We start from the raw sequence: 25942 nt of genomic DNA, 5'->3' as shown, positions 1-25942 counted from the left end.
AGCTAGTATTGGTTAAATAACCAGGTTTTGAGTCGTTTTTTGAAACCATGGAAGGAGCCTTCATTTATGATATTTAGTGGAAGCTCATTCCAGAGTTTTGGGGCCATGAATGTGAAGCTGCTGCCTCCTGCTCTGGATTCTTTAAAGCGTGGGACTGCACGGAGTTTGTTTGTTTATTTATTTATTTTGCGCACCGGACCCTGAGGTAGCAGGGCGCAAGAGACAAGGAGGTTTACAGCTTGGTTACAGACGTTACAAGTTACAAAGCAGGCAAAGAGGACATTTCTTGACTCTGCAAGGTGAGACAAGTACAAGTGCAGATAAGGTGCAGCCAAGCAGTGTGATTTTTTTGTAGGTTCTGAGTGTTCTGTTGGACTCTTTTTTACTTATTGAATTGTTTAAGTGGATGGGAGCTTTATTGGTAAGGCATTTGTGGGAAATGCATAGTGATTTAAAGAAGATTCTGTCCCTGTTTCTTGATTCCTAAGGCTGCTCGTAGCACTTTATTTTGCATTAGTTGTAATTTCTGTAGGTTGGAGTTGGATGTACCTAGTAAGAGTATGTTACAGTAGTCCAACTTACATAGTATTAATGCTCTAGCTAGAGTAATGCAGTTAGTGGACATGAGGTATTGGTGACTTAAAACAATCAATTTAGAGGTGTAGGATGTAGACGATGACAGCGCGCTAACATGTCTGGTTAGAGTTAGATTAGCATCTAAGTGCACAGGTTTTGACTTGTTTAGTCGTAGTGCGTAGTCTGAGTGGAGGGCGCTGATTCTGGTTTGGGAGCCCACAATGAGAATCTCAGCTTTCTCATTGTTAAGGCAGAGGCTATTGAAAGCCATCAAGTTTTGTTTATAGCATATTTCTTGTTGATGATTATCATATCTTGGACATAGTCCCCTGAGATCGGTATGAGGATCTGCGTGTCATCTGCAAAATTGGTATAGATGACACCCATGGCATCCAAAGCCCCGAAGAGGAGTTTAGTGTACACATTGTAAAAGGTGGGTGAGAGGCATGGGTGAGAGGCATGCACATTGTGGTACCCCAATGGGAACTGATATGGGGTGAGCAGCCTCCTGCAGAATGCTTACTCTAGACGTGCGTTCAGCTAGAAATGATTTCACCAAGAGGGTGGCATGTTAACAGAAGCAGAAGTCCTTAGCTAGAGCGTCACAAAGTGTATCATGGTCCACTAAGTCAAATGCTGTGGAAGAGTCCAACAACAGTAGTATGCCGAGTTTCCCTGAGTCCCTAATGGTATCCATCTGGATTTTCAGATCCAGGAGAGCTGTTTCTGTGCTATGGTTGGGCCTGAATCCAGATTGTTTGACTCCAAGGAGCTGATTTTGTTCGAGATGTGCTTGTATTTGGTTATATGCTATTTTGCCAATGATCTTGAGCAAGAAGGGTGCCGTGGTTATTGGTCGATAGTTAGTAGGTACTGTTGCGTCAAGAGATTTTTTTTTCAGTATGGGGGTCAACTGTACTTGAGGCATTCACAAAGTTTGTGATGATAGGGGTGAGGAGGGGAGCGCAGAGTTTAACTAAATGGGCTGGGAAGTTATCTCCTTTAAAATTGGAGGCTTTTAATTTTGATATGGTGTCTGCTACTATGTCTTGGGTCACTGGGGTAAATTGAAATTGCGGGTTCACATTTTCTTTAATTTTATTGAGATTGGTATACGGACATTTATTTCAGCTAGAATCTTTCTTTTTGTGAGGATTTTCTTTTGAAGTAGTTCAATTTTGGAGGTTAATGCATTTTGGATGGTAGTGCACCATTCCTTACTAGAATTAGCAGGAGCAGTAACTGGGATTGGGTTTTCCAATTCTTTAAGGATGGCGAATAGCTCTTTGGAGTTGGAAGTGGTGTTACTGGTGCAAGTGTTATATACCTTCGCTTTGTGGGTAATAACTGCATCTTTGTAGATTTTGTTGGCCGCTCTGAAGGCGTTGGCAGAATCAATGGTTGTTTTTTTTTTTTTGTTAATACGTTCAAGTGATCTTTTGGTTCATCTAAGCGCAACTAATTCCTCATTAAACTAGAATGCGTCCGTTTGTCAGCACAACATGTTTTTGTTGTTAATGGTGCTGCTGTATCAATAATGACGGATATGTCGTAAACAGAACCAATTGCATCTGCCACTTTGAACAACTGTTTCAAAAAAGGGAGTCTGATAATCAGACCCCCTTTAACAAACTTGCATGACAGAAGCATAATGCATATATGCACCCTGCTTCATTAGTCTCCTGACACCAGCAGTACCTGTTCTTCAGTGTCACAGGGAATGTACTAAGTGTTGACTGCCCTGAACAACTATTCTATTGTGCAAAGAAATGCTTAGTTTGCATTCACTGCATGAACTAGTTGTGAAAAACATCATTGTTTCACACCCACATCAAGTGTGATGTCCGATCACCTTGCTTGTTTCACAGTGTTTATCTGTCATTCTAACTGCTGCTGTGACCCAAATTCACTGCACATCGATGCTTCATTTCACTTCTGCACCTCTGATCTAAAACATAATTTGTGGTCCTATCAGTCTGGCGGTAGGGTAAAAGCTAGAAATAAGCCAAACCTGGATTCAGTATGGTCAATGTTAAGAGTTCACTCCTATTAAAGCCACAGAACATTGGTATCATGCAAGGGTCAACCCTATGAGCCAAGTCAGCTATGTGAAGCCAATATAAATCTATGGATAGCCTGCCTCTATCCACTTCAGTTAATAAGACAGACGACAGAAAACCAGCCTTCTTTTAATCCCTGGGAGGATGGCTAACAACTCTCCTCGAGCCCAGGAGCTCTCACCAGGAGATCTCCTGGGAACATACTTCAAAAAGGCACCGGCATAACAAAGGCCAGCTTCATATCAGGGAGCTGCACACCAAAGGGTCTTTGAAGCTTCATGCTTGGGAAGGAGGTGGGATTAGAATATCCAGAAAGGGCAGCAGAGGACCTTAGAGTTGTTTCACCATCTTGCGTTTCTGTGGGGCTCTCTTTCCTTGGTGTCACGTCACCTACACTTCGGCAGAGCAAATCACTCTGGATATAATGCATGAAGGCAAAGGTCACTTGTTAAAGTGATAGGGACTGGATCCCTTATAGATGGCTTGCTTTTATCCAATGCTGTTTTGCTTTGTAATTATTATAAACATGAAAGTGTTTCATCATACTGTGCATTTAGAAAGACGGCCTGGTTTCGGCTCAGACCACATGCTATTTTAGGTTCAAGGGTTATTGGCTTCCAAGGTCTTGTCTAACATGGTGACATGTTAATTCATAAGCTGTTTATATTCCTTCTCAAATTTGTTCTGTATAGGTTAGTTGCGTCTTCCTGGGTTGTCGTTAAGCCAAAAAAGACCACACATCAAGTACGTTTAGGGTAAAGACCCAGAATGAAGACTGCGCCCAAAAAATAAGTTGCAAGGTAATTTATTATTTACAAAAATTGCACTTCCTGATGACACATGTTTCGGCCTTTCTTAAAGCCTTTTTCAAATCAGGGCTACTCAACCAAATGATTAGTATAAACTCGTAGTCTTGGATGCCCCTAATACTTTAGTTAGCGTGTCTGCTCATCAATAGCTGGGTTAGATCCATGTTGCACTCTGTCTATATGCATTAGATCGCGCGCGAGGTTGTAGATCACGGTAGTGATCCCCTAGCCTGTTTTCAAAAAAGTCCAAAATACTCTTTAGTGGGTTGAAAGACCAGAATGTCTTTGTCAGCCATTCTGTAGTAGATCCCAGAATAGAGCTCCAAGTTGATGGATTAGAGCTTTCCAGCAGGGCTTGGTTCTCTTTTGGCCAATATGGTGTTCTCTCCAGCAGGTCTTTGGCCAATTGCATTGCTGTTTGATGATTCTACAAAGGTCTCTGTGGTGCTAGTAATGTGTATCTTCCTTTCCAGGAGATATGCCTGTCTCAGTGATAATTGCGGGAACTTCTGTGGTGATAGTTTCACCTTAGGCCAGTTCAATAGCACTAGCCCAGTCTGCACTGGTAAATGGAAAATGTTGCTGCAACACTGTATCATTTTGAGACAGTGATTAAGCTGGCTATCCCTACTGGCACACCACAGCATGAAGAGTTAAACTGCACAATGTAGGATCCATTGGGTAGTAGCATAGCTTTGCTACTGAAGGTTTTCATTTGAATTGCACTCAGCATCCACTTGGTTGAGTTTGAATTCTGCTCACTTGGGCTGATCTTCATACTGCCCTGGCCTCTTGTTTGGGGTGTTCCCACACAGTTCTTCAGGAAATACAGTTGTACCATAGAATCCTCATGAGTCACACAGGCATGGGTGTAGGGCACCTCAATGAGAGTTTGTATCCATTGCCTCTCTACTTGATGCATGGTGCCCTGGACTGCAGTTCTTCACACAACAGAGGTGGTTCTGCTGGCATGGGAATGTTCAGGATCACATGCAGTATCCAAATCATTACGTCTTTGTCCCATGCCAATATTCTATAGAATGATTTCTTGAGTACACTCAGCAAAGTATAGCAGACTCTGAAATGGCCTGTCTTTGAGCTTGTCTTGATAGATTCAGTTCTGTCAGCTGCTCTGGCCATGTGATGGTAGACCAGTCTGCAACACCTGTAGAGAGTGCGTCCAAGAAGTCTGTGATCTTCAGAACTTCAACCATAGTTTGTTGTTCATCCTGTAAAGTTTCCTTGTCTACTTGGGTGATATGCACCATATCCACTGCCACATATCTCTGTTGCATTGCAGCAGGGATTCTACAAACTAAGTTTTCATCTGCTACAAGATGTATCAGCTCAATTAAGTCCTTGGATATACATGATGGTTACAAGTCGGGTGCAAAGGAGGTTTTGAGCCCTTGCGCTGGTATGTCCCCATTATCTTCTTCCAATCCTGTAGGTGGCACAGTTCAGCATCTTTTCCTCCCTCCAGTCGATCAATCAGTTCTCCTTGCTGGTCCTGATGGGAGGATTGGGCGGTACCCTGGGCCCCTCGGGTCTCTGCTCCCGGTCTCCGGATCGTCCTCCTTGGCCAGTCTCCAGGTTTTCTTTCTCCTAGAACGACAAAGGAAGAGCGGCAATACCTATTCATGGACATTTCACCCCCACCATTGATATAGTGGGGTGGCATATATATTTTAGAACTCAACAGATATGAACATGCACATTTTTTTAAATTAAGAGACAGGAACACATAAACTTGAGGAACACAGAATTTGATGGGCTATATGTAGGATATTTTAGGGTTGGAATTGAATTACTCTGGAGCGGTACCCTCTGGGATTGCAGAGGACTCCTCCAGTTGCTGCAAAGTGTGCCTGGGATGGCAACACTTCAACTGGTTTATGTGGACCCACTTGTCTTCCCCCTCTGCCAAACCGCCTTTGGGGATGCAGATCTTGTAGGCCACAGGGGAGATCTTGTCTATAATCTCAAAGGGTCCCTTCCATGTAGGCAAAAATTTGCGCTGTCTTGCCTGGTTTCTTTGGAAGTTGTATAAATATACCTGGTCCCCCACCTGATATTCCTTCCTGGAAGTTTTCAGTTCATAGTGGATCTTCATACTCTCGGCTGATCTTTCGAGATTCCGCTGAGCATAGGCAAAAGCATGTTGAAGGTGTTTCCTTAAATTCTCCACATACTCATGAGTTGTGGAGGCATTTATCAGTGTCTGCTCTTGGGTCCTGTAGAGCAAATGCTGGGGAAGCACCATCTTGCGCCCGGTCATCAACTCAAATGGTGACATTTTGGTTGCAGATGAAGGGGTAGATCTGATGGCCATTAGGACCAGAGGTAATCGAATATCCCAACTTGGCCCAGAATCTGCCACAAACTTCTTTAATATTCTCACAATGGTTCGGTTATATCTCTCCACTGCTCCAGAAGAAGCTGGCCTGTAAGCAATGTGTAGCTTCCTTTTAACCCCCAGTATCTCCCACATCTTTGTCATTACTTCACTGGTGAAGTGGCTACCTCTGTCTGACTCAATCCTTTGAGGTAGACCAAAACGGGAAAAGATGTGGTTAATCATCAGGGCAGCTGCTGTTTCTGCCTTGCAGTTTGGGGCTGGGAGACATTCCACCCACTTGGTAAACAAGCATGTCACCGTCAACATGTACTTATTCCCCCTAGCAGAGCGAATCACGGGGGCCTACAAAGTCAATTTGCAAATCTGACCATGGGAGTGTCATTCCCCTCTTTTGGAGAGGTGCCCGGTGTGTGAGGGATGTTGGCTGAAATTGTGCACACAAAAGACAACCCTTCAAATATTGGTTGAGGTCCTGGCCCATGTGTGGCCAGTATGCAACCTCTCTTAAGATTTCCAGTGTTGTGTGAAACCCCCTATGACCGGCGGTGGCCTCATCATGGGCGTGACTTAACATCAGGCTTCGGAATGAGGTAGGAACCACCCACTGATCATGGCCAGCTTGGGATTTCCTTACCAACAAACCGTCTTGGATTCGGAACATTTTTGGACATTTCATCAACACTCTTAGGTCCTCTTTCCCAATGTAATCGGTATCCGTCAGGGGAAAGTTCTCAGGGTCCTCAAGGTGTTGGTAAAACTTACCAATAATTGGATCCCCCTTCTGAGCTGTAATCAAATCAGCATCAGGGGTCTCCTTGCTCCATTGGGCAGTTGAAAGATCATTGTGAGCATTTGTCTGGGACCTAGTGATAGCGGTGACCTGGATTTCCCCCAACAGGGACTCTATTTCGATTAGATCCCCTTGGATGGCCCCGGTTTTGGCCAGCTGATCAGCTAAGTCATTTCCAGTTTTGTCTGGTCCCTCTACTTTGGAATGACCCTTGATCTTTTTCCAGTAGATGGTCATCCCATTCGATGTGACCAGATCATCAATGTTTTGGATTAACTTCCCATGTTTCAAGGGTTTGTTATTAGCACATAACATGCCTCTGGTTTTCCAATTAACCAGGTGCTCCACGAACCTGTTCCGTACATAATCCGAATCTGTGATTATGACCAGTTCGTGGAGTTGATGTTGGACAGCAGTGAGGATGGCCTGATGCACAGCCATCAATTCTGCCACCTGACTACTTCGGGGACCAATTTTGTATCCAGCGGAGGGTTCTGGGAACTCCTTCACCCATGCATTCCCTACGCCAGCCACCTGTTCTTTCTCCCCGTCGTTGTCAACATGGTAAGAGCATCCATCCACATAGACAGTGGGCATTCCCTCACACTTGCCTTCTTTAAAGACTTTGTGTGGGGAATTAAGGTATGCCCCCATGTTGTCATTGATTTTTAGACTTTCGTCCTCGAGACAGTTTTCTCTGGCACAATCATGCAAGTCAGCCAGACCTTGCGCGAGGGGACTCTTCTTGTTTTGGCCATATCTGACCTCCATAGGAAAGCCTTGCATTGACAGAATCCAGGAAGTAATTCGGGAATTACTCACATTTCCGGCCCGGATTCTGTCACTTTGGAGATATTGCAGAGGCTGGTGTGGAGTCTCCACTATGATGTGTTCCCCTGGATAAACGGGCAGTAATTCTTCAATGCCCAAACCGTTGCCAGGAGTGCCTTCTCACAATCGTTGAATTTTTCCTCCACAGAGGATAAAGTTTTGCTCGCATAGGAGATTACTTTATTGACCTTATCATGCTTTTGGTATAATACTGCTGTCAAGCACGTATTAGAGAACCCCGTCTCCAGGAAGAACTCCTTGTTTCTGACAGGGTAAGCTAGGCAAGGCGCTTGTGAGAGGCTTCTCTTGAGTTGTCTTACTGCCTCGGATTGTTCTGGACCCCATTCCCACTTGACCCCCCCTTCAAGAGATGAATCAGGGGTCTAGTGATCTCTGCGTAGCCTTCAATGAACTTTCTGCTATAATTAGTCAGTCCCAGGAGGCTCCTTAGTTCCCGCAGAGTTGTGGTGTCTTTCAGTTTATGGAGTGCTTCCACTTTCTTTTCTTGGGGACAGAGACCCTGAGGAGTAATCTCATGCCCCAAGAAATTAACACGGGTTCTACACCACTGTGCTTTCTGAAAGGAGAGTTCTGCTCCGGCGGCCCTCAACTGTGTCAGAACATAACGGATCTCCGCTATGTGTTCCTCCACAGATGAACTTTTGATGAGGACATCATCTACATAAGCCAGGTTACCCCTCGCACCCAGGTCGGGCATGGCCTTATGTAGGAAAATGTTGAATTCATTGCCGGAGTTGAGGTATCCGAAGGGAGTCCGGGTCCATGTGTACTGCTGGCCCCCAAAGGTAAAAGCCAGTTTGTATTGGTCCTCCCTACTGACAGGCACGGTCCAGTATCCATTTGTCAGGTCTATTGCTGTGAATACCTGTGACCCCTGGATCTGGGCCAGCCCTTGGTCAATGTAGGGCAGAGGCCATCGGGAAGTATGGACCTGTTTGTTGAGCTCCCTAAGGTCGGCGCAGAGTCTCCACTGGCCGTTTGGCTTCAATATTCCCAGCACCGGATTATTGAAAGTGCTGTGGACTGGACGGATTATTCCCCGGGACTCAAAGTTCTTAATTATTTCAGTAAGGGACTCCATGGAGGCGAGAGGCAAACAATATTGCTTCACAAACACTGGAGTCATTCCAGGGTCCGTGTGAATTGTTGTTGTGTGGATGTCGGTGCGGCCACAGTCATATGAGTCTACCGCAAAGAGATCTTGGGAATCCAAGAAAACTTGTTTCAACTGGAAAGACTTCTGGTTTGGCTATCTCAGCAGCCTCCTCCAGCTGGGTGGAGAAGTCCCTGGTCAGAGTGCTGATTTGGACTGGAGGCCTCAGGTGGGAAAGGCAACCCTCATGGACCTGGAAAATCACCTCATCCCTCCTGAAGTCACAAGTCACATCTTCCTTACCATAGGGGCAGGAGGTGTACACCAGGAAGTTCCCCCCATGCCGGGTAAAAATCCTGTCTGGTGTTGTATTGTCATCACTGTCATTGTCAAAACAGTCCTTGGGGATTGGTCCTAACAGTTCATTTCCTAAATCGATGGAAAAATGTCGTTCATCAATCGTCATTCCAATAATGGTGCCTGTGGCTAGAGTAATACTCTTTAAGTCGCTGTTATCCACCTCTATTGGAATGGTGTCATATTCTATGTTGACTAATGGTGTTGGGTTTACCCCCAACCCTTGCTGTTAGAGAGAAGCATTTAGATGTATATAAGCATCAGGGTTTTGCAATTTTTGTCCTCTTTTAACTTTCACTTCCAGGGAGAATTGTCGGGTCCTTTCCGGGATGGTGACTTCCTCTTTGATCTGAATTTCAACTGCAAAAGGTAGCAATTGAGCTGACCTAAATGCTTTTTCTCGATCATCAAAGCCTATGGGATAATCCGCTAATCGGGACCAAGCTTTGAAGTTTATTATGTCCAAACTAATGGCAAAGCGATTGAGAATGTCACTGCCTAATTAAAAGGCGGCAGTGACGTCTCGCACGACCCAACAATTATGGACTATGCTCTTGTTGCCAATGGAGATTTTGAGCATACACCTGCTTGGCAGGAGATGTTTGGAATTAGGTGCTTCCAGGTCCATTTCCCATTTGTCTATCAGTTTGAATGTGGGAATGGCTGGATCTTTTGGGAGTTGGCGGAACATGGCTTCGCTGATGAAGCTCTTACCGTTGTTCACACACACCCGAGTGAGAACAGAGTCCTTCTCATCATTTAACTGAACAGGGATGAACAACTGCTCTCCAATTTGCTGAATATCAGCCAGGCTCTGAGCTGATTTCACATCTTTCTGGACTATAGGAGTGGGAGTTTCTGATTGTGGATTGGTGAAGAATTTCAGAGTGTTTCCTTCCAGTGTGGAATACCACCTTAAACTGGAAGGAAGGTTGATTTTCAGAAATAGAGAGGACCCCCCATCACCAGTCTGTTGTCCTACTGCTATTACTGTCACGTCTGGAGTTTGGTTGTTCTGGAAGTGAAATTCTTCTTGGTCAGATTTTTGTTCAACCATGTGGCAGGTGCCGTTTAAACTAACATGGTTGACACTCTGTTGTAATTTTATTGGTCGGCTAGTCTGGGTCCAGGGGGCCTTGTTTACACAATCTATTAGGGGTGACAACCTTCTCAGGAGGTCATTCCCTAGTAAACAAGGGGTGCCCTCTGGAGTCACTACTATGACCGGGTGTTTCACCTTGTGTCGCCCAATTTTAATGTCCAAGTCTGCAGTCCCCTCAACGGGAATTTCCTTCCCGTCAAAGTTCTGCAGTTGTCCAGGAAGGGAGGTGAGAGGAATTCGGTAATTCTCCCCCCCTTCCTGCATTTAGTTCCTCAAAGGCCCTTTTGGACAGAAGGGTAGCTTGGGATCCAGTGTCCACCAGTGCCAAAATAGTACCCTGCCCCTGTACTTGTACCGCGGCATAGTATCTTCCCTCCTTCTCCTCAAGGGGGCACAGATAATGCACATTTTTGGACAACTGGTGGGCTAACTTTCTGGTTTTGGACATTGCTAGAGAAGAGATTTGGGCAGAATTCTGTGGAGAGTCTTGGGAATCTGAAAGAAAAAGTTGGCAACTGGAGTACAGAGCCATTGTGGGTTCCCCTGGTTCCGGTTCTGGGCCGCCCCCCCCTTTTTGGAGGCAGTCACCAGGATGGGTTTGAACCAGGGGATTTCGGTATTATGGGTTCTGGGATGAGATGATGGGCTGCGGTAGCTCAGTCTCCATATCTCCCCAGTCTGGATTGGAATCCCTTGGGACCCATTTTTCTTTGGGAGGAGTTCCCCCATCTCTGAAGGAGAAGATCCTTTTCCCAGGATCTTCTGAGGATCCCTCTCCCTCAAATTGGAAGACCTGTACCTCCTCCACAAAGTGGGTCTGTTTGGGTCCTTTGTTTCTCCTACCCCCCCTCTGCTACTTGGGAGGCAGGCTTTCAGGGGCAGGAGATTTTGTTTCCGGTTCCTGGTTTTCCAGGTGCTGTTTACAAGTTGGGAAGGAAGCTTCCTCCAAGGCTTTACACCCCCCTTCCCATTGTGCCTCCTCCCTGGGAACCGGTGGGTTATCGGGGTGCTGCCCCCGTCATTGTTCTGGAGCACCAGGTCCAGAGTTTGGGGCATTCTGCGGTGGCATGCTCATCTGAGGGTTCTGTTGAGCCCTCAGTATGTGACCCAGATCTCGTGCCATATTTTGGACCTGGCGCTCAAGTTGTGAAACCCGCTCAGGCTGATACGGGGCTCTATTTTCTCCCTTGGGCTGATCCCGGGAAGGGTAGCTATCCCTTCTCTGGTAGTACCCCTGGTTGGGAAGATTTTGGTACCCCTCCACCCTTGGCCTCCTCTCTCCCGGATTAGGTTGTCTGGGCTCAGGGAATTGGGGAAAGAAGGATGGATGATTTTGGGGTTGGAAATTGGGTGGATACCTGGGGAAAAAGTTCTGCCCAGGATTTGGAGAATTTCTGCCCTCCTGTGGGAAGTTGGGAGGGAAGTTCCCTGGGTTAGGTGCTTGGCCGGATCCCCCCCTTGGGCTGGAGGAGTCCACACATAACCCAGGATTGGTCGGTTTCCCTTATAGCGGGGACTTACATAGTCAGGGGAGCGGGGGACCCCATTTGTGGGACTACCTCCGCGACTCCCTGTCTGTGACTGGCCCGAGGGCCTTCTGGGCTGTGAATTATTTGGTGCAGGCAGGTTTTTAGGCCCCTCCATCTCCAAATCTAAAATGGGGGCAACCTTTACCTCTGCCACCTTGGCAGCAGCAGGGGTGCTGTTGGTTTTGGGGTTTTTCGGCGCGATATTTTTATTTTCGATAGGCTCTGCACCTCATAGATCCGGGTAGCCTGTTCAATGACCCAGTCTAAAGATCTTTTCTCATGAAAATCTCTCACGAGCTGGGTCATTATATATTTAGGGAGAGCATGGAAAAATGTATTGACAAACTCTTTGCTGTCTGGTGGTCTGTGCAAAAGCACGCTTTAATTCTTGCACAAACTCTTGTGGGGCCTGATCCTCCCCACATTGCAAATTGTAGGCTGCCTTGCGAGCCTCTTGGGGATTTCTGTGCACAGAAAAATGTTTCAAGATGGCCGCCCTGTATGTGGACCACCTTGAATGATTTTGGTCCTCCAGCCCCGCAAAGAAACTGGAGTACTCTGGTGAGAAGGTCCACTTTACATATTGAATAAAACTTTGGCTGTCCTTCAAATGAAAAGTCTCCATCATTTGCTCAAACAGCTCTAAGTGCTCCCAAACAGAATACTTGGCATTCTTATGATAAGGCGTGATAACACTCCTTATTGCCTTTATTTGCTTCAATGGGTCCTTAAGCAAGGCCCTTTTTGCCTTATTGGCCTTTTTGGTTTGGGTAACCCTGGTCCATTCATCCTCTGACTCAGAGGCACTGCTCCCAGAGGTTCCTGTCTGATCTTCCAGGTTTTCCCGGATTCTGCGAGCCTGGGAATGGCTGCCAGAATGTGGGGATCTGGTCTCCTGTGTCCTGCGCCGTTCAGAGGAGTCTTCAGATTTCTCCTTGCTGCCAGGATTTGATGGGTACCCCCCCACTGACCTAACTGGGCAGAAGTTTTCAGGATGCCCTTAATGGGCCTACTCTCCTGGGGTTCCCCACTAAATTGCACTGTGCTTGGGTGCCCATACCCGGATGCCCGCCCCTCCATTCCTGGGAGGTACTGGCCTATGAGCCCCATACTTCTGGTTGGATAGTAATATGCCATCCCTGTGGCCCGGTGCTCATGTGCGCTAGGGGACATGGGGTTGGCAGAGTCCAGGGACTGAGAGATATGAAGGCCTCTGGTACTAGGGCTCCTGAGGTTATGCTCAGGAGTCTCCCTCTGCCAGCAAACCTGGTCTCTATCCGCCCCTGCTCCCTGTTGCAATGTAAGAGCCTGCGCTTTCAGTTCCTCAGTTGAGGCCTTACTAGACTCTATCAGTCTCTCCTGCATCGCTACCTGTTGCTGGAGCCTATCATTGTGCTGACAGAGAGCCTCATTTTCTCTCTGTGCCTCCTGATTGGTCCTGGAGTACTGGGCCAGTCTCTGCTGCAGGAGGGTTACCTCCCGAGCTGTGTCCCTATTGGCCTGCTCCTTTCTTGCCAGAGCATCCTCCACTCCCCTTGGAGTGCTCTAACGAGTTCTGGTGTTCTTTTTGGAGGTCACCCAGTCCCTGGAGGGCCAGGTGATTTTCTTCCATTTTCCTTTTTAAGTGGCAGACTTCCTGGCCTAAGGTATCCCTTTCCTGACTAAGAGTCTGCATCTGTGCCGCCAGGTCGTCCCTTTGCCTTTGGAAGGCACCAGCTTTCTGGTGTTCTTCATTAAAACTCTGCCTGGGTATCCAGGTCTTTCAAAATAAATTTATTGCTTTCCTCTTTCTCTCTGTCTAGTTGGATTTGCAGGGTGGCTACCTGCTCTGTGCATGCCCTGTTGAAATTGATCTGTTGCTCCAGTTTTTTCTGGCTCTGCAGTAAGGAGTCCAGACTGTCTTGGTGCTCCTTCTGCAAAGCCAGAATTCTGGTATCCTGGTCCGTCTTTTCCTGTTGCAGGATATCCATATCCTTCTTTATTTTAATGATGTACTGTCTACTCTCATTTTCGGACTCCTGGCTTCTGTGCAGCCTCTGCTCAGAAGAGTCTAGATCAGATTGGGCCTTCTGTAATGCCAGCAGTTGCCTACTCGCCAGATCTTGGCCTTCAGCACATTTGTCCTGCATGGCTCCCATATGTAAATAGAAATATGCCGCTACCCTGGCAATCTTGTTGTGCTCATCCTTGGCCTTAGGGGCCATATATAGTTCACTCAGGGCCACATGTAAGGGACCCTGGTCTCTCCATATATCTGACCCTGTTTCAGTGATCTGGGGTGCGATTGCCTGCAACCAGACCATCTGGTCCTGATGAGTCCATTCGCCTCTCACAAATAGCTTATGTAAGAAGTGCTCTCTGGCTATTTTCATATCTACCAAGGTCGTCATTCTGGAATTTGAGTTCCTTCCTGACTTACAGAAGTTTGTATTTTATTTTTGCAAAACAGACCTTTCCCTTAGAGCGTCCTTTTGAGGAGTGCTTTACAGCGTACCACAGCGTGGTGATCCGACTGGATGTATGTATCTTGTCAGTTAGCACACTGTATTAATCTGCACAAGTGATAGATATAATCCGGAATCCCCGGCTACGAGCCCCCAATTTGTAAGAGGATTCAATTCAACACTACAGCTAAGTCAATGCCTAGTCTGGGATACTGAATGGAAACCCTTGAGTTCTGGATGACTACCCCTATATATTACACCCCTCTCTTAGAATCCCCCTGACCCCACTGAGCCAAGAAGTAGTTCTGTTTTGCAAGTTTAAAAGGTTTATTTGAGAAATAAAAACAAAATATAGATACCACGCTTTTATAATAAATTAATAATCGATATCGACCTTATAAATATAATGTTAATCAACAATGGGTAATCTGACACTAGCACACTTCTTTATAATCAATGAGGAGTTCGTATAGGATGGATCAAGTAGCAAAAATACTTTTATGATTTCAAGGGAAAAGCAATGAGGAATAAAATGCAGTACAGAAATACTTGATATGATTTTAGCAAAAGATAAGATAATCACTTTTTCTCTGGCAATTCACCCCTCCCCTATGCAATGTAAAAAATGGAAGGAGATGGAAGTAACACACACAGTTCTCAGGAATGCAATCAAATACAATACGAAATTCAATTCCCACCCCAGCAAGCTTAGAGAAAACCGGTATGAGTTTTAAAACACAGGCCCAAGTGCTTTGAATGTGGTGGCAATGAAGTGAGAAATATGCTGAAAATGCTTTTAATTCCCTTTAGGAGGTTCAGGGTGAGTGAGAGATACTTGGGATGAGCTCAGGCTCACTTTAGCAATGCTCTAAAATTTATTACCAAGTTGCAAACGGATTTTAACAAAGGAAAGAATGGAGCTGCTATTTTGACAAGCGGAGAAATTGAGCCAAAATCGCAAATCGCGGTAAATTTCGCGAGTGGAACTGGAAGTCGGTTCTAGGTTCGTTGGAAAGCCTAGATTCTAAGCTTTCAGAGGAAAGTTAAATTTCGTTCCTAGCCCAAACGGTTCCAGAGATACGGACGATTAAATAAAGGTAGATTTTCGGATTTAAAGTAAACTCAAAATGAGAGGTGACAGCTTGCAGCTTCAGAATTGACAGGTGACAGTTGTGCAGCTTTACAAATGAGAGATGACACGATTTCTAGGAGGCTGTTCTACTTAGGTTAAAATAGTTTGGATTAGATTATTTTAACTAAGAGATTGGTTCTGCACAGTTCTGGTAGGTACTCACAATATAAATTTGAAATAGGCCTCGCCACGGATCTGGTCAGGTTCTGGACTGGACTCCGGTTCTGGTCTCAGCACTTCACAGTGATCTGGGTCAGCTCTCTGGTTCTGCTCACAGCGGTCTGGGTCACTCTGGATCTCGGGTCTGGTCTCTGGCAATTGCTCTTGGGAAAAGAATTCAAACAGCTCGCCCGGCTGTGGAATAGTTTGCAAATGATTTTAAGGTTGCTGAGGCTGCTGAGAAGAGTTCTCAGTTTGTGGGTTTAGGCCCTTGCTTTAAGTTCTGAAGTAAAGTTCTGGTCTTTGGAGATTGATGGATTTGAAGTCTGGATCTCTGGATGTGAAGTCGTCGGTCAGCATGCTCCGCAGCAAATGGAATTGAATCTCTCTACCTGTCCCAGCAGTCTCTTTTTATGTGTTTTGGAAAGTGGGTGTGTGCGTTGGTCATAACTAAACCTGCCCCTCTCACTTATCATTGGCCAATTCCTCCTCTCTCCCTTGATTGGGGGAAGGAAATGTGAGTCAGAGTGATGCTGTAGGTTTTATGGTCAGAGGAACCTCCCCTTGTCAGTTTGCCCACAAATCTATATTTGATTCAAATACATCCTTCCCAGATATACAATTTGTTGAAATTACATGTGCACATTATATATTCCTTATGGTCCATGCTTGTCCGCCTCTGATCTTCCTGGGGGCTTGCATTAAAAAATGACAACATTTAGCGCTTTTTAACTGGTTTTGCAATATCGGACATTTACCCAAATTTACACACATGTGCGCAAGGAGTATGGACATTAATTGATGAAGTGTCAGATTTTTAACATGCAGACATTTGGAGTGAGACCCTATTTTCCGCTAGCAACCCCCCAGAATACACCACAGGGTCCTAACGCATCTCAAAATGTTCACAGAAAAATCACAAAAATAATGATATTACTTATATAATTCTGACAAGTCCGCACTTTGAGTTATCTATCTTTTTAAAATTATGCCCTGGTCAAAAAAAGGGTGTGGCTTCCCACATCACAGGGTGGAATAACTGGTTTATCCACTTCCCCCAAGCTCAGCTGCTAGCAGAGGCACTGCCCCTCCCAGTTTCCCCTAAGAGGAAGCCACTTTACGGCCCCCCAATATAACATTTGCCTGAGTCCAGGACAGGCCTTTGTTCAACTCCCTGTAGTCCCCAGCTGCTCCACCCCTAATCTAATCCTCAGGGCCATGTGACCTCAGGATGCAGCCAGGCCTGGCAGCCAGGCATGGGAACACAGCTGTTGATCCAGTATCAACTCCTGTCGGGGGTAGTTGTCAGGCAGAATTCAGTTTCATTAAGCCAGGTTTCAGCTAAATGTCACTTTGTGTTCCCAGTTTTCTACATTCAAATCAAACTGACAATTTTTACATATACATTAAATAAGTCATTTCAGAATATAGTTTTACATTGTATCCACCTCTTAGCAAGTCTTTCCTTGGTCTGGTTTTGTTTCATTTGTTCAGTTTTACACAAAAGTCTGGTGGTTTTAAAACGCCGGCTTTCTGATAGTGGTGAGTACTGGTAATGCAACCATTTTTGGGATTAAGAAAATTAATTCCCCACAAGAAGGTTGTATCTATGGAGTGGTCTTGTGCCAACTGCGCAGTTCTCCTATTCTGGCGTGAATGTGGGCGGCGATAGCTCATCCCCACATCCACCCAGTCTATTGATTTAGTTTGTTCTGGGATAGAATAATGGGCGGCGACAGCTCATCCCCACATCTACCCAGTCTATTGATTCAACATGGGTCAAAACCTATGACAATATCACCAAAAACCTGGATCCTTCCATCAGACTTTACTACCCCTGATTCTCTGTTTTCTTCTGCTACCAACTTTTCTCACTCTCCTTGTGCTGCTGAGCAAGCTGGCGGGCCTCGGATCTTATACCACTCTTCCTACTTGCCCGTGTCCTGCCCTCTGTCCTTGCCTCTGTTTCGTTCATTTGAATTCAATTTCCTTTCCTTTCCTTTCCTTTACTAAACCCCATCATCTTATGTTTCTTATCATTTACCATCCCCATGGGCCTCTCACTTCTTTTTGTGATTACCTTGATTCACTTATCTCTGTTCTTCGTCCTTCTTCCACCCCAGAAACACTTGTGTACAGGCCTGTTATAAATGATTTATCATATCATATCACCCCCTTCTTCCTTCTAGGGGACTTCAATGTCCATCTCTCATCTATGCATACCTCCTCAATGTTACTCCCTTTACTCAAGTTGTCCAGTCTTTCTCTGATTTTGAAACTCCGTCACAGATCTCTTGTACCTACATTTTTGTTCTATCCCTCCTTTGTCTGTCATTAACTCTCTTCCCATTCCAGCATCCGACCATGTACTCCTCTCTTTCTCTTTTTCTCCTCTTTCTCCTTCCTCTAGCCTTCCATTTTCCAATCTTCTTTGCTCATACCGTAATATCAACACTTTTAATTCTGCTACTTTTATCCCTGCATCACTAACATATCTTCCTCTGCTCACTCACTTTTCGATTCTTCCTCCTGAAAATGCTCTATTTTTTTAAAATTCATACCTTAGCCATCTCTATCCAGTCAGTGTTTGACCCTGCATGCTACCCCTCACCACCATGGCTCTCCCCTCATCTCCTTTAGCTTCGCTACTCCGTGCGCTAAGCGTAATTTAAATTGAAAAAAGACCCTTCTCCAATAAATCTTTTCTCACCAGTCCTCATTGCATTCCTCCTCTGATTGTTTTCTACTGGGTGTCTTTTTTGCCTCCTCAAATCCCACAACTCTCTCTTTATTTCCCACTTATATCCCTCAGATTTTGCTTCCTTCTTCTCCAACAAATTCTCTAAGCTAAGCTCCTCTCCTCTCTATCCCTGTGCAAACAGACTCTGCTGTCTCTTCCTTCTCCCTCCTTTCTGACTCTGACATTGTCCAGTTTCTTACAAGTGACCACCCCACTGCTTTGCCTTTGTACCCTATTCCTCTAGTCCTATCCCCACAATCTGTACTTCAATCCTACATGTTCTTACTGCCCTTATCAACTCTTCTCTCTCCTCAGCTACTTTCCATTCCTCTTTCAAATAGGCTACACTGTTCTCAAAAATCCCTAACTTGACCCGATCTCGCCATCTAACTTTTTGCCTATGGAAAGAGCACTGCTAAGTGTTTCTAAATCTCTTCTTTTCTAAGCTCTCCACCATTCTCATTCCACTTGAATTATCAGCTGCGTTTGACACTGTGGACCATCATGCTCTCCTCACTCCTCACTCCTCACTTGGGTTTTCTGGATCGGTCTTACACTGGTTTTCTTTTCATCTTTATGGCCACTCTTTCTCGGTATCATGGTCTGGCAACCCCTCCTCTTCCTATCTTCTTCTGCATGCCCCAAAGGCTCTGCCCTTGGTCCCTCCTCTCTTCTCATTATACTACCCCCTTATCTCTTCTTATTTCCTCCTTTGGGCTATCCACCCACTTCCACACAAATGATTCCTAAATACTTGCCTCCTTTTCCTCCTTATCTGAATCCCTTCACTCAAGAATCTCAGCCTGTCTTCTTGCTGTCCAGCCTTGAATGAACGCTCATTTCCTCTCTTTAAATGCTTCCAATACTTAAATAAATTCTTCACTTCCCTGCTTCTGAAAATCCCCTCCTTTTCCACCTTGTTTTTCCTTCCCCCATCCTCTTGATCATTTGGCAATTTGGCACACAACCCGGGGTCATCTTAAATCCTATTCTCTCCTTCACATCTCACATTGCAGCTTGACCAAATCCTGCCACTTTCAGCTCTTTGACATAAGGTTCTCTCTCTTTTTCTGCAGCTAAGCTGCCTATTTCTACTCTTATATAATCTCTGCCTAATTACTGCTCTTATCTTCTCTTTGGTCTTTCTTCCTACCATTTTTCTCCCTTACATTCTATCTTCAACTCTGCCATTCACATGCTTTGTCTGCTCTCTCCCCAGTCCTCGGTTTCATCTTCTCTCCTCTCTCTTGGCTTTCATTTGATAATCGGATACTGTTTCACTTTCTTACTATTGTTTATAAAAGTACCCATGTTCTTTCTCCTTCTTTTTCTTCTCTTATCTGTTTCTATGTGCTTCCATGGCCTCTCCATTCTGCTAATCAGTTCTTGCTCTCTTCTCCCAAGGCCCCGTGTGCACAATCCCACTTCCGCTTCTTTTATTCACTGGACCCTAAACTTTGGAACTCTCTTCCCTTGATGTTAGATCTACTCCTTCCTTGCATCTCTTTTGCACTCGACTTAGCTTGACTCAGACCTCTAGTTCTGACTCTTTGGCCCATTCTTGATGTTTCATTATGTCTCATTTGCTTTACATAGTTTGAATTTGTGTACCATTGTTGGTATTTGTGTGTAGCGCTTCGGCAAAATTGCTTTATAAAGGAATACAATATAAAATACAAATACTAGTGACCATGGTACAATAAAGGTGATGCACTACTGTGAACCAAAGATGGCATTTGATTATCCAATGCTCATGCCTTAACACAGTGACTCTTTTATTGTATTATGTTCACATATTTATATATTTACCTTTACAAAAACAAAACATATGTAATATTTTGAACAAGCATAAAACAAAAATATTTTAAGTGGACTTTTCGTGTTGTGCATTAACAATGCATGCATTTACTGTAGGGGTTTTTTGAATCACTGCAATGGCAGCAAACTATGCCAGTGCACCGAATCCAGTCTCACAATAATCTCATGTAGGTGTTTTGCAAGGGTGTTTTGTATTAATAGTACATGGTTGCACTGTAACTGTGGCTGAGAACTGGCAAATAGAGACAACATAAATAAATGAGTAGCATTGCTAAAGTTTTTGGAAAACCTTTCCAAATATGACATTATTAATTCTGTGTTTTTATGTTTTAGAAATTCGTATGTTTTGTTGCTTTAACCACAGTCTGTGGTTAAAGCGGTTTCGTACTCGGTGGGATTATATATTTTTTTAACCCACCTTGGAGCTAGCTACCTGAACTAGTCCCAGCTCTATAGCTAATCTAGAACCTCTAGACTAGCCGATACTATCCATTTTGTTCCCTTCTTTCCCTGAAGACAAGTTTGACGATTAGATCCCCACTGTGGATCAACACAAGAGTACATGTATCCATGAAGACTGTAGAAATGGTGTAGGTTACCACACCCACCAAAATGTGTGAACACTGCTACTTTGTCTTTGGGGTGTCTCTCTATAAAACTGTGAATATGATGTAATATCTCACAAACAGTACTAACACACCCTTGATTTATACGCTGTGATGTGGTTTAGTACTATGTTAAGACATTATGATATTCATACCTTGTTCATTTGTTGAAATATGAATAAACTAGATGTAAATCCAACCAGAGGACTGGACCTGCTAAATAAAAGCAGCTTGTTTCTGAGCACAATAGTGGTGTTTCAGGATGTGTGCATGGAATATAGCTCATGAGTAAAATAACCCTATTTAGCTTACGTTTGAAGCACTTATTTTCAAATGACAATTGATACAACACAGCAAATATTCTAATTGAGAGAATATACAACAGTTGATATGTGGTTGGAGCCCCCCATTTTGTTCTCTAATTAACCACAGTCTGTGGCAGGCCCTTAAATTTGACATCTGGTGACCACAATTTACTATTAACTCTCATAGCAGAAGAGGTCAAGGTAGGGAATCATTGATGTAGGCCATGGGACATAATCGTGCATTTAGAAAGGTCAGATTGTATGAAACTCGCAGAAGTTTATCATCACAACATATTAATGAAGATGGAATTCAAGTTTCTTCTCTAGACTGTATCCTTTACTAGTCACCACCTTTATTTGCTCTCCTTCCAAGTATATCCTTTTCCAATAAGAAACAACTAAAACTTAACAGATGCAATGTGTAACACGTTTCAATCAGCAATGTTGTTTATTCTTCTTTCTGCAGGTTTCATACAGACAGGATGCACAGGATGTACACAGATACACGGATGTGCTTAATAGAACCGACATAATATTTGCAACACAGTCAGCAAAGTATATCAGCAACGTAATTATCTTTTTCTTTACGTTCTTGTGTTTGTAATGTCCAGCTTGCTACATGTTGTATAGTTACAGATGACAAAAATCATTGTCTTTCAGTGTTCTGGATATAAATCACGCTGGAGTTTGAGCCGTGAGAAATATGCAAAATGTCCATTTGTTATTAATCATTATTTTATTTCATGCTATTTAGTTGAGTGTCTAATCCATGTGAACCAGCTTTTTTTTTAAATGCTATTTTATCAAAGGAATCTTCCTTTTGTGCATTCTGAAAGGAAAACAACCCAAAAACCACCTGTAAAAATAATACAGGGAGGCCAAATAAGCACTGCACCTGTTTTCAAGGGAAACAAGGTTATTACATGCAAAAAAGGTCTCAGACGGTTCCATGGAACAAAACGGACACAGAGCTTGTCTTATCTCAAGATGTTTCATCTTTTATAGCAGAGAAACCTCAAATTAACAATACTATGCATAATAATAAGCACAACATAATCCAACCACCCTCATTGTCTACCGCCTATAGAACATGATAATCCCCACTATAGTCCCTGGACCAATTGTCCACATCTAATCTAAACCCATTCCCCTAAACACTTGGTTCCCTACATCGTCACAACCAAATCCAGGTACCTGATTGGTGGCTTCCCATTATTGATATATTCGTAAATTGAGATCATCTCGTGATCTGCACCCCCCTAGTTCCAGACGCAATCAGAGAAACTTGGGGTGGCCAACACTGTACTAATAGGCAAAAAGCCTTCTAATGATCCCAGATGCCGTGGCACACACACACTGTCTCCCAAACCCTATACTTAATGTATTGGCATCACCTCAGCTCCTCTTATCCCAAATCACAGAACGTTTCAGACACTGCTCCCCCTTATCTCATTCATACCCCTGGTGCCAAGTAATGACGTGACTGGGGCATTGCACTGGAGTCTGAATTTTGTGGATGTATTGGCTTTCAGTTGTTTCTACTTGTAATTCACATGGGATGACCATTCATTGGGGATGGCAGTAATGCTTTAACCCTTCTTCTTACCCATTGGCATCACAAAACCTTATGTACTGGTCTCATGAATGTGTCCTTCAAAGGGGTGCATCCCTACCAGCCCACATTCCATTTCCACCCTATTCAAGCTCTTCAGCTTGGTACAATTAGCACTTTGCTGTGTTCCATGGGTGCCACTGACCATGGCTTCTCTCCTCAGGAACGGGAAAGAGAATTTGCTTTTGGATCTGAACTAACAGATATGCAGCTCCACATCACAGCATGCATTCTATTTTATTCATTGTGTGCTCTACCTTAACATTCAAAATAGTGACTCTTCTGCCATGTTAACACACCGACCTTGCTTCTACCACGATACCTTGCTGACTCCATGTTCCACCTAATTCAGCCTTTCCCAAACATCATATACTACGTTACTACAAATAATCACCAGATCCTGTATGCTGCCCTATCTATGACTTCTGCAACCAGAAGAATGATACGTTTTTGTTGCTCTTTCAGTGTTAACTATATGTGAGTATATAATATGTGTCAAACCTAACTAAAACAACGTGTGCTACGGCACCACCTTCAATCTGCTCCTATGATAGTTCATTCTAATTGGTCTTTCTCAACTGGAATTGTTTGGGCTGGGAGGGATGCTGTACATGCATCCTAACATTCCTGCCTTAAGTTAATGCTCCATTAACTAAACCTGCTCTCTCCTTCATCCTACACGCATATTTAGGTACTGATGCCGTGCATACATGGTGTAAACTTCCTCCGCTTTCGTATTCTTTTTTGGGGTACCGGCCATGAAACAGCACCCCCCATCTCCTGCTAGCCAACCCAACAATCAATATAATGATCAGGTCTAGTGGGGGCATAGTCAAAGTTCCCAGGGGTTCTAGAGCCCACTTTATTTTGACCATTCTCAGCCATACAACCCCAAACCATCTATCAGTCTGGGTGCACTTTTATTTTGTGAGAGAAGGAGCTCTGCCCACCCTCATTAATACCATCATCATGGCAATCTTCTGAAGCATTTTCGTGCAGCTTCTCAGGATCATTTCACATGAACAAAAAGCACAAGAAAAAAAAAAACAATGGGAACCAGCATTTTATTGCTATTTCTAACCACGATGGGGCCCATGAAAATTTAGAATCTAACCAGTAGTTAGATTTGACTCCAGCTTCATTTTCCATAGCAATCCTCAAATTGTGAATGTCCCCTATCGCACGAGACAAAGACCCATTGTCTGCATCATTTGGGGGAATATACATACAGCAGGATAGTCCAATGTTCTTGTATATGGCCCCATATAGCTGTGAACAAATCCAGAAAATATCAGTTCTGGAGGGTCATAAGCGGATTGCCCATAGCTCACTCTTTTTTGAGTTCAGGCCCTGCTATGTCTGGTTTGCCATCTGCATCATCTCCCATTTGGTTATCTGCAGCCATTTTGTGTTGGCTGCAGTTTGGATACCTAGCACCAGGCGGGGGGCAAAAAAGGTTTTAGTTTTGGCATATAAGTGGTATTGCTCTGGAATCACCTTTCATTTCTCAGAAGAGTCTTTTGGTAAATAGTCAGATCTCTTCTATTGGTGGTGGACGGGCACCCCTATCGGATGGAAAAATGTGTTGGTTCTGTGGCTGGCACATTTATTACTGAGAGATAGGAATCAGGAAATACTAAAACCATGTGTAAGGAGGTCAGTGAGCATATACCCCTTCATGATGGTGGGAGGTTCAAATATGCATATTGTACACACAGCCAGTACACATCCATCAATGCCATGGTACCATCAGTCAGGTCTGGGATAAGCCATGTTTTATTGCATGGGCTGTTTGTTCCTATGGTTATAGTGCATTTCCTAGGAAGCAAAAGGAATACTCTGCTGGCCTTTGTACTTTTGCTGGTAACTCGATCCATGTCACTTCTGGCATGTAGTTAACCCATATTCTGCCACAATTGTGATTGACACGTGCCACAACTTCTTCAGGAAACCCCAGTAAGCCTCTCGCTGCACAGCGCGCTACTCTGCCACCCATCTATTGTTGGAAAACAATGTTCCTTCAATCTTCAATGTTTGCACCTTGCACCATGATTGCTCTTTCTTCTTAGCACATTCTTCATCATCTCTGCCCATGATTACCACTTGGACAGTGTGCCCTTGGAAAATGCATCATACTCTACACAAGGACAAGTGTACCGGACACTGGGCTAAAGAATGCAGCATTTCTTGTGCTATAAACAGCTTTGGTGTGCCCATCACATGATTTATCAAAGAACATACCTTTTATGTTATGTTATGTTATTGGGCATTTTTATAGTGCCTTTTACTATTCGTATGATTCCAAAGCACTGTGGGTTGAACTCCCTCTGATACCGTAGTGCAGGTCACTGCAGAGAGTAGTGTAGTAAATAATGCTTGGATGCACTCAGTATATGTGCAGCCAGGGCAGATTAATTGGTGTGTAGCTGCATTCTAGTGCTAGGCGTGGTGCAGTGGTTGGTTGAGATCAATAGAATGTGTGTAGCAAGGCCAGATCGACTTGGGTAGCTGCATTCTAGCTGCAATGGAGTTTCTGTATGGGATTATGTGTGCAGCTAGGCCATTTCTTGTGGGGTGTAGCTGCATTCTAAAGACTGTTGAGGTGATCATTGTGAAGCACCCGGAACGGCACAGTGGGACGAGGCAATGTGCCACGCTATGTCCTGAGCACCTGGCCAGTATTGTTAACGTGTTGATGAATTCCTGTAAATTGGGGACAAACCAGTCCTCCTGAATATTAGCAGCAGTATGCTGGATAGAAACATATGCCGGGTAATGCAGCTGCTCAAAAGCAAATGTTAGCAGTTTTCGTTATATTACTACATTGCCTGTAATTTTCGGTCATCAAAATCAGTCGGTGACCGAGCACCCCATTTTAATTGTCACTGATTCTTTGATGGCAAAGGCTGCAGTGGCCAGTGCCTGCTCACAAGGGTATTGACCCTGAATTACTGAATCTAATATACCACTGCAATATGTTAAGGGTTTATGTTCCAGAGATGTCGGCTGAGCCAATACAGCATTCATTATTTGTCCATTGCAATGTGAGAACAAATACATTTATTTAAAATACTTGGGATTTGCTATTACTGGTGCATTGCTTGTGGCCTTTTTAAGCTCCTGGAAACATGTTATTATTGCTTTATTTAATGTATGTTTGGCAACATTTTCATTCATATCTGAGGTCCATGTGCAGTCTCTTAACCTTTTGTTCTTCTAAGTGCTAAGGACGAGTATGCTTGTCCTTTTTGCATAGACCTGCTTAATAGCCTGGCAGTTAAGGGGTTAAATGCCTGGAGGAGGGGCCTTGTGAATGTTGAATATTCGAACAACCAAGTCCTACAGTAATTGCACAATCCCAGGGTGTGGTGTTTTGTGTATGGCTTCCACTCTTTCTGATGTTATCTTCCATCCCTCTACTTGTATTATTTGCCCCAGGTACACCACCACTGTCTGAGAGTACTGTAGCTTTTCCTTGTCTACCTTGTACCCTTTGTCTTCTAATAGGGTCAAAATAATTACTGAATCCTTCCTGAATTGCTCCTCCATCATGGTACACACTAGGAGGTCATCTATGTATTGTATCACCATACTGGGTAT

General features: G+C 44.2%; 1 protein-coding gene across 4 annotated transcripts in view; it reads left to right on the top strand.

Annotated features, from left to right (window-relative positions):
- NEBL (nebulette) overlaps window positions 1–25942 on the top strand; it is a 1132595-nt gene that overhangs the window by 599460 nt on the left and 507193 nt on the right. For 2 of the 4 annotated variants that reach the window (XM_069648590.1, XM_069648591.1), the window contains exon 6: window positions 21197–21298. The exons of the other annotated variants lie outside the window; for them this stretch is intronic. In XM_069648590.1, coding sequence (XP_069504691.1) covers window positions 21197–21298 — 102 coding nt within the window. The remainder of the gene's footprint in view (window positions 1–21196; window positions 21299–25942) is intronic. 4 annotated transcript variants of the gene reach the window in all.

Source organism: Ambystoma mexicanum, chromosome 2q (assembly GCF_040938575.1).
Source record: "Ambystoma mexicanum isolate Mex_15411 chromosome 2q, UKY_AmexF1_1, whole genome shotgun sequence".
NCBI lineage: Eukaryota > Metazoa > Chordata > Amphibia > Caudata > Ambystomatidae > Ambystoma > Ambystoma mexicanum.
This window is presented reverse-complemented; position numbering and strand designations above follow the sequence as displayed.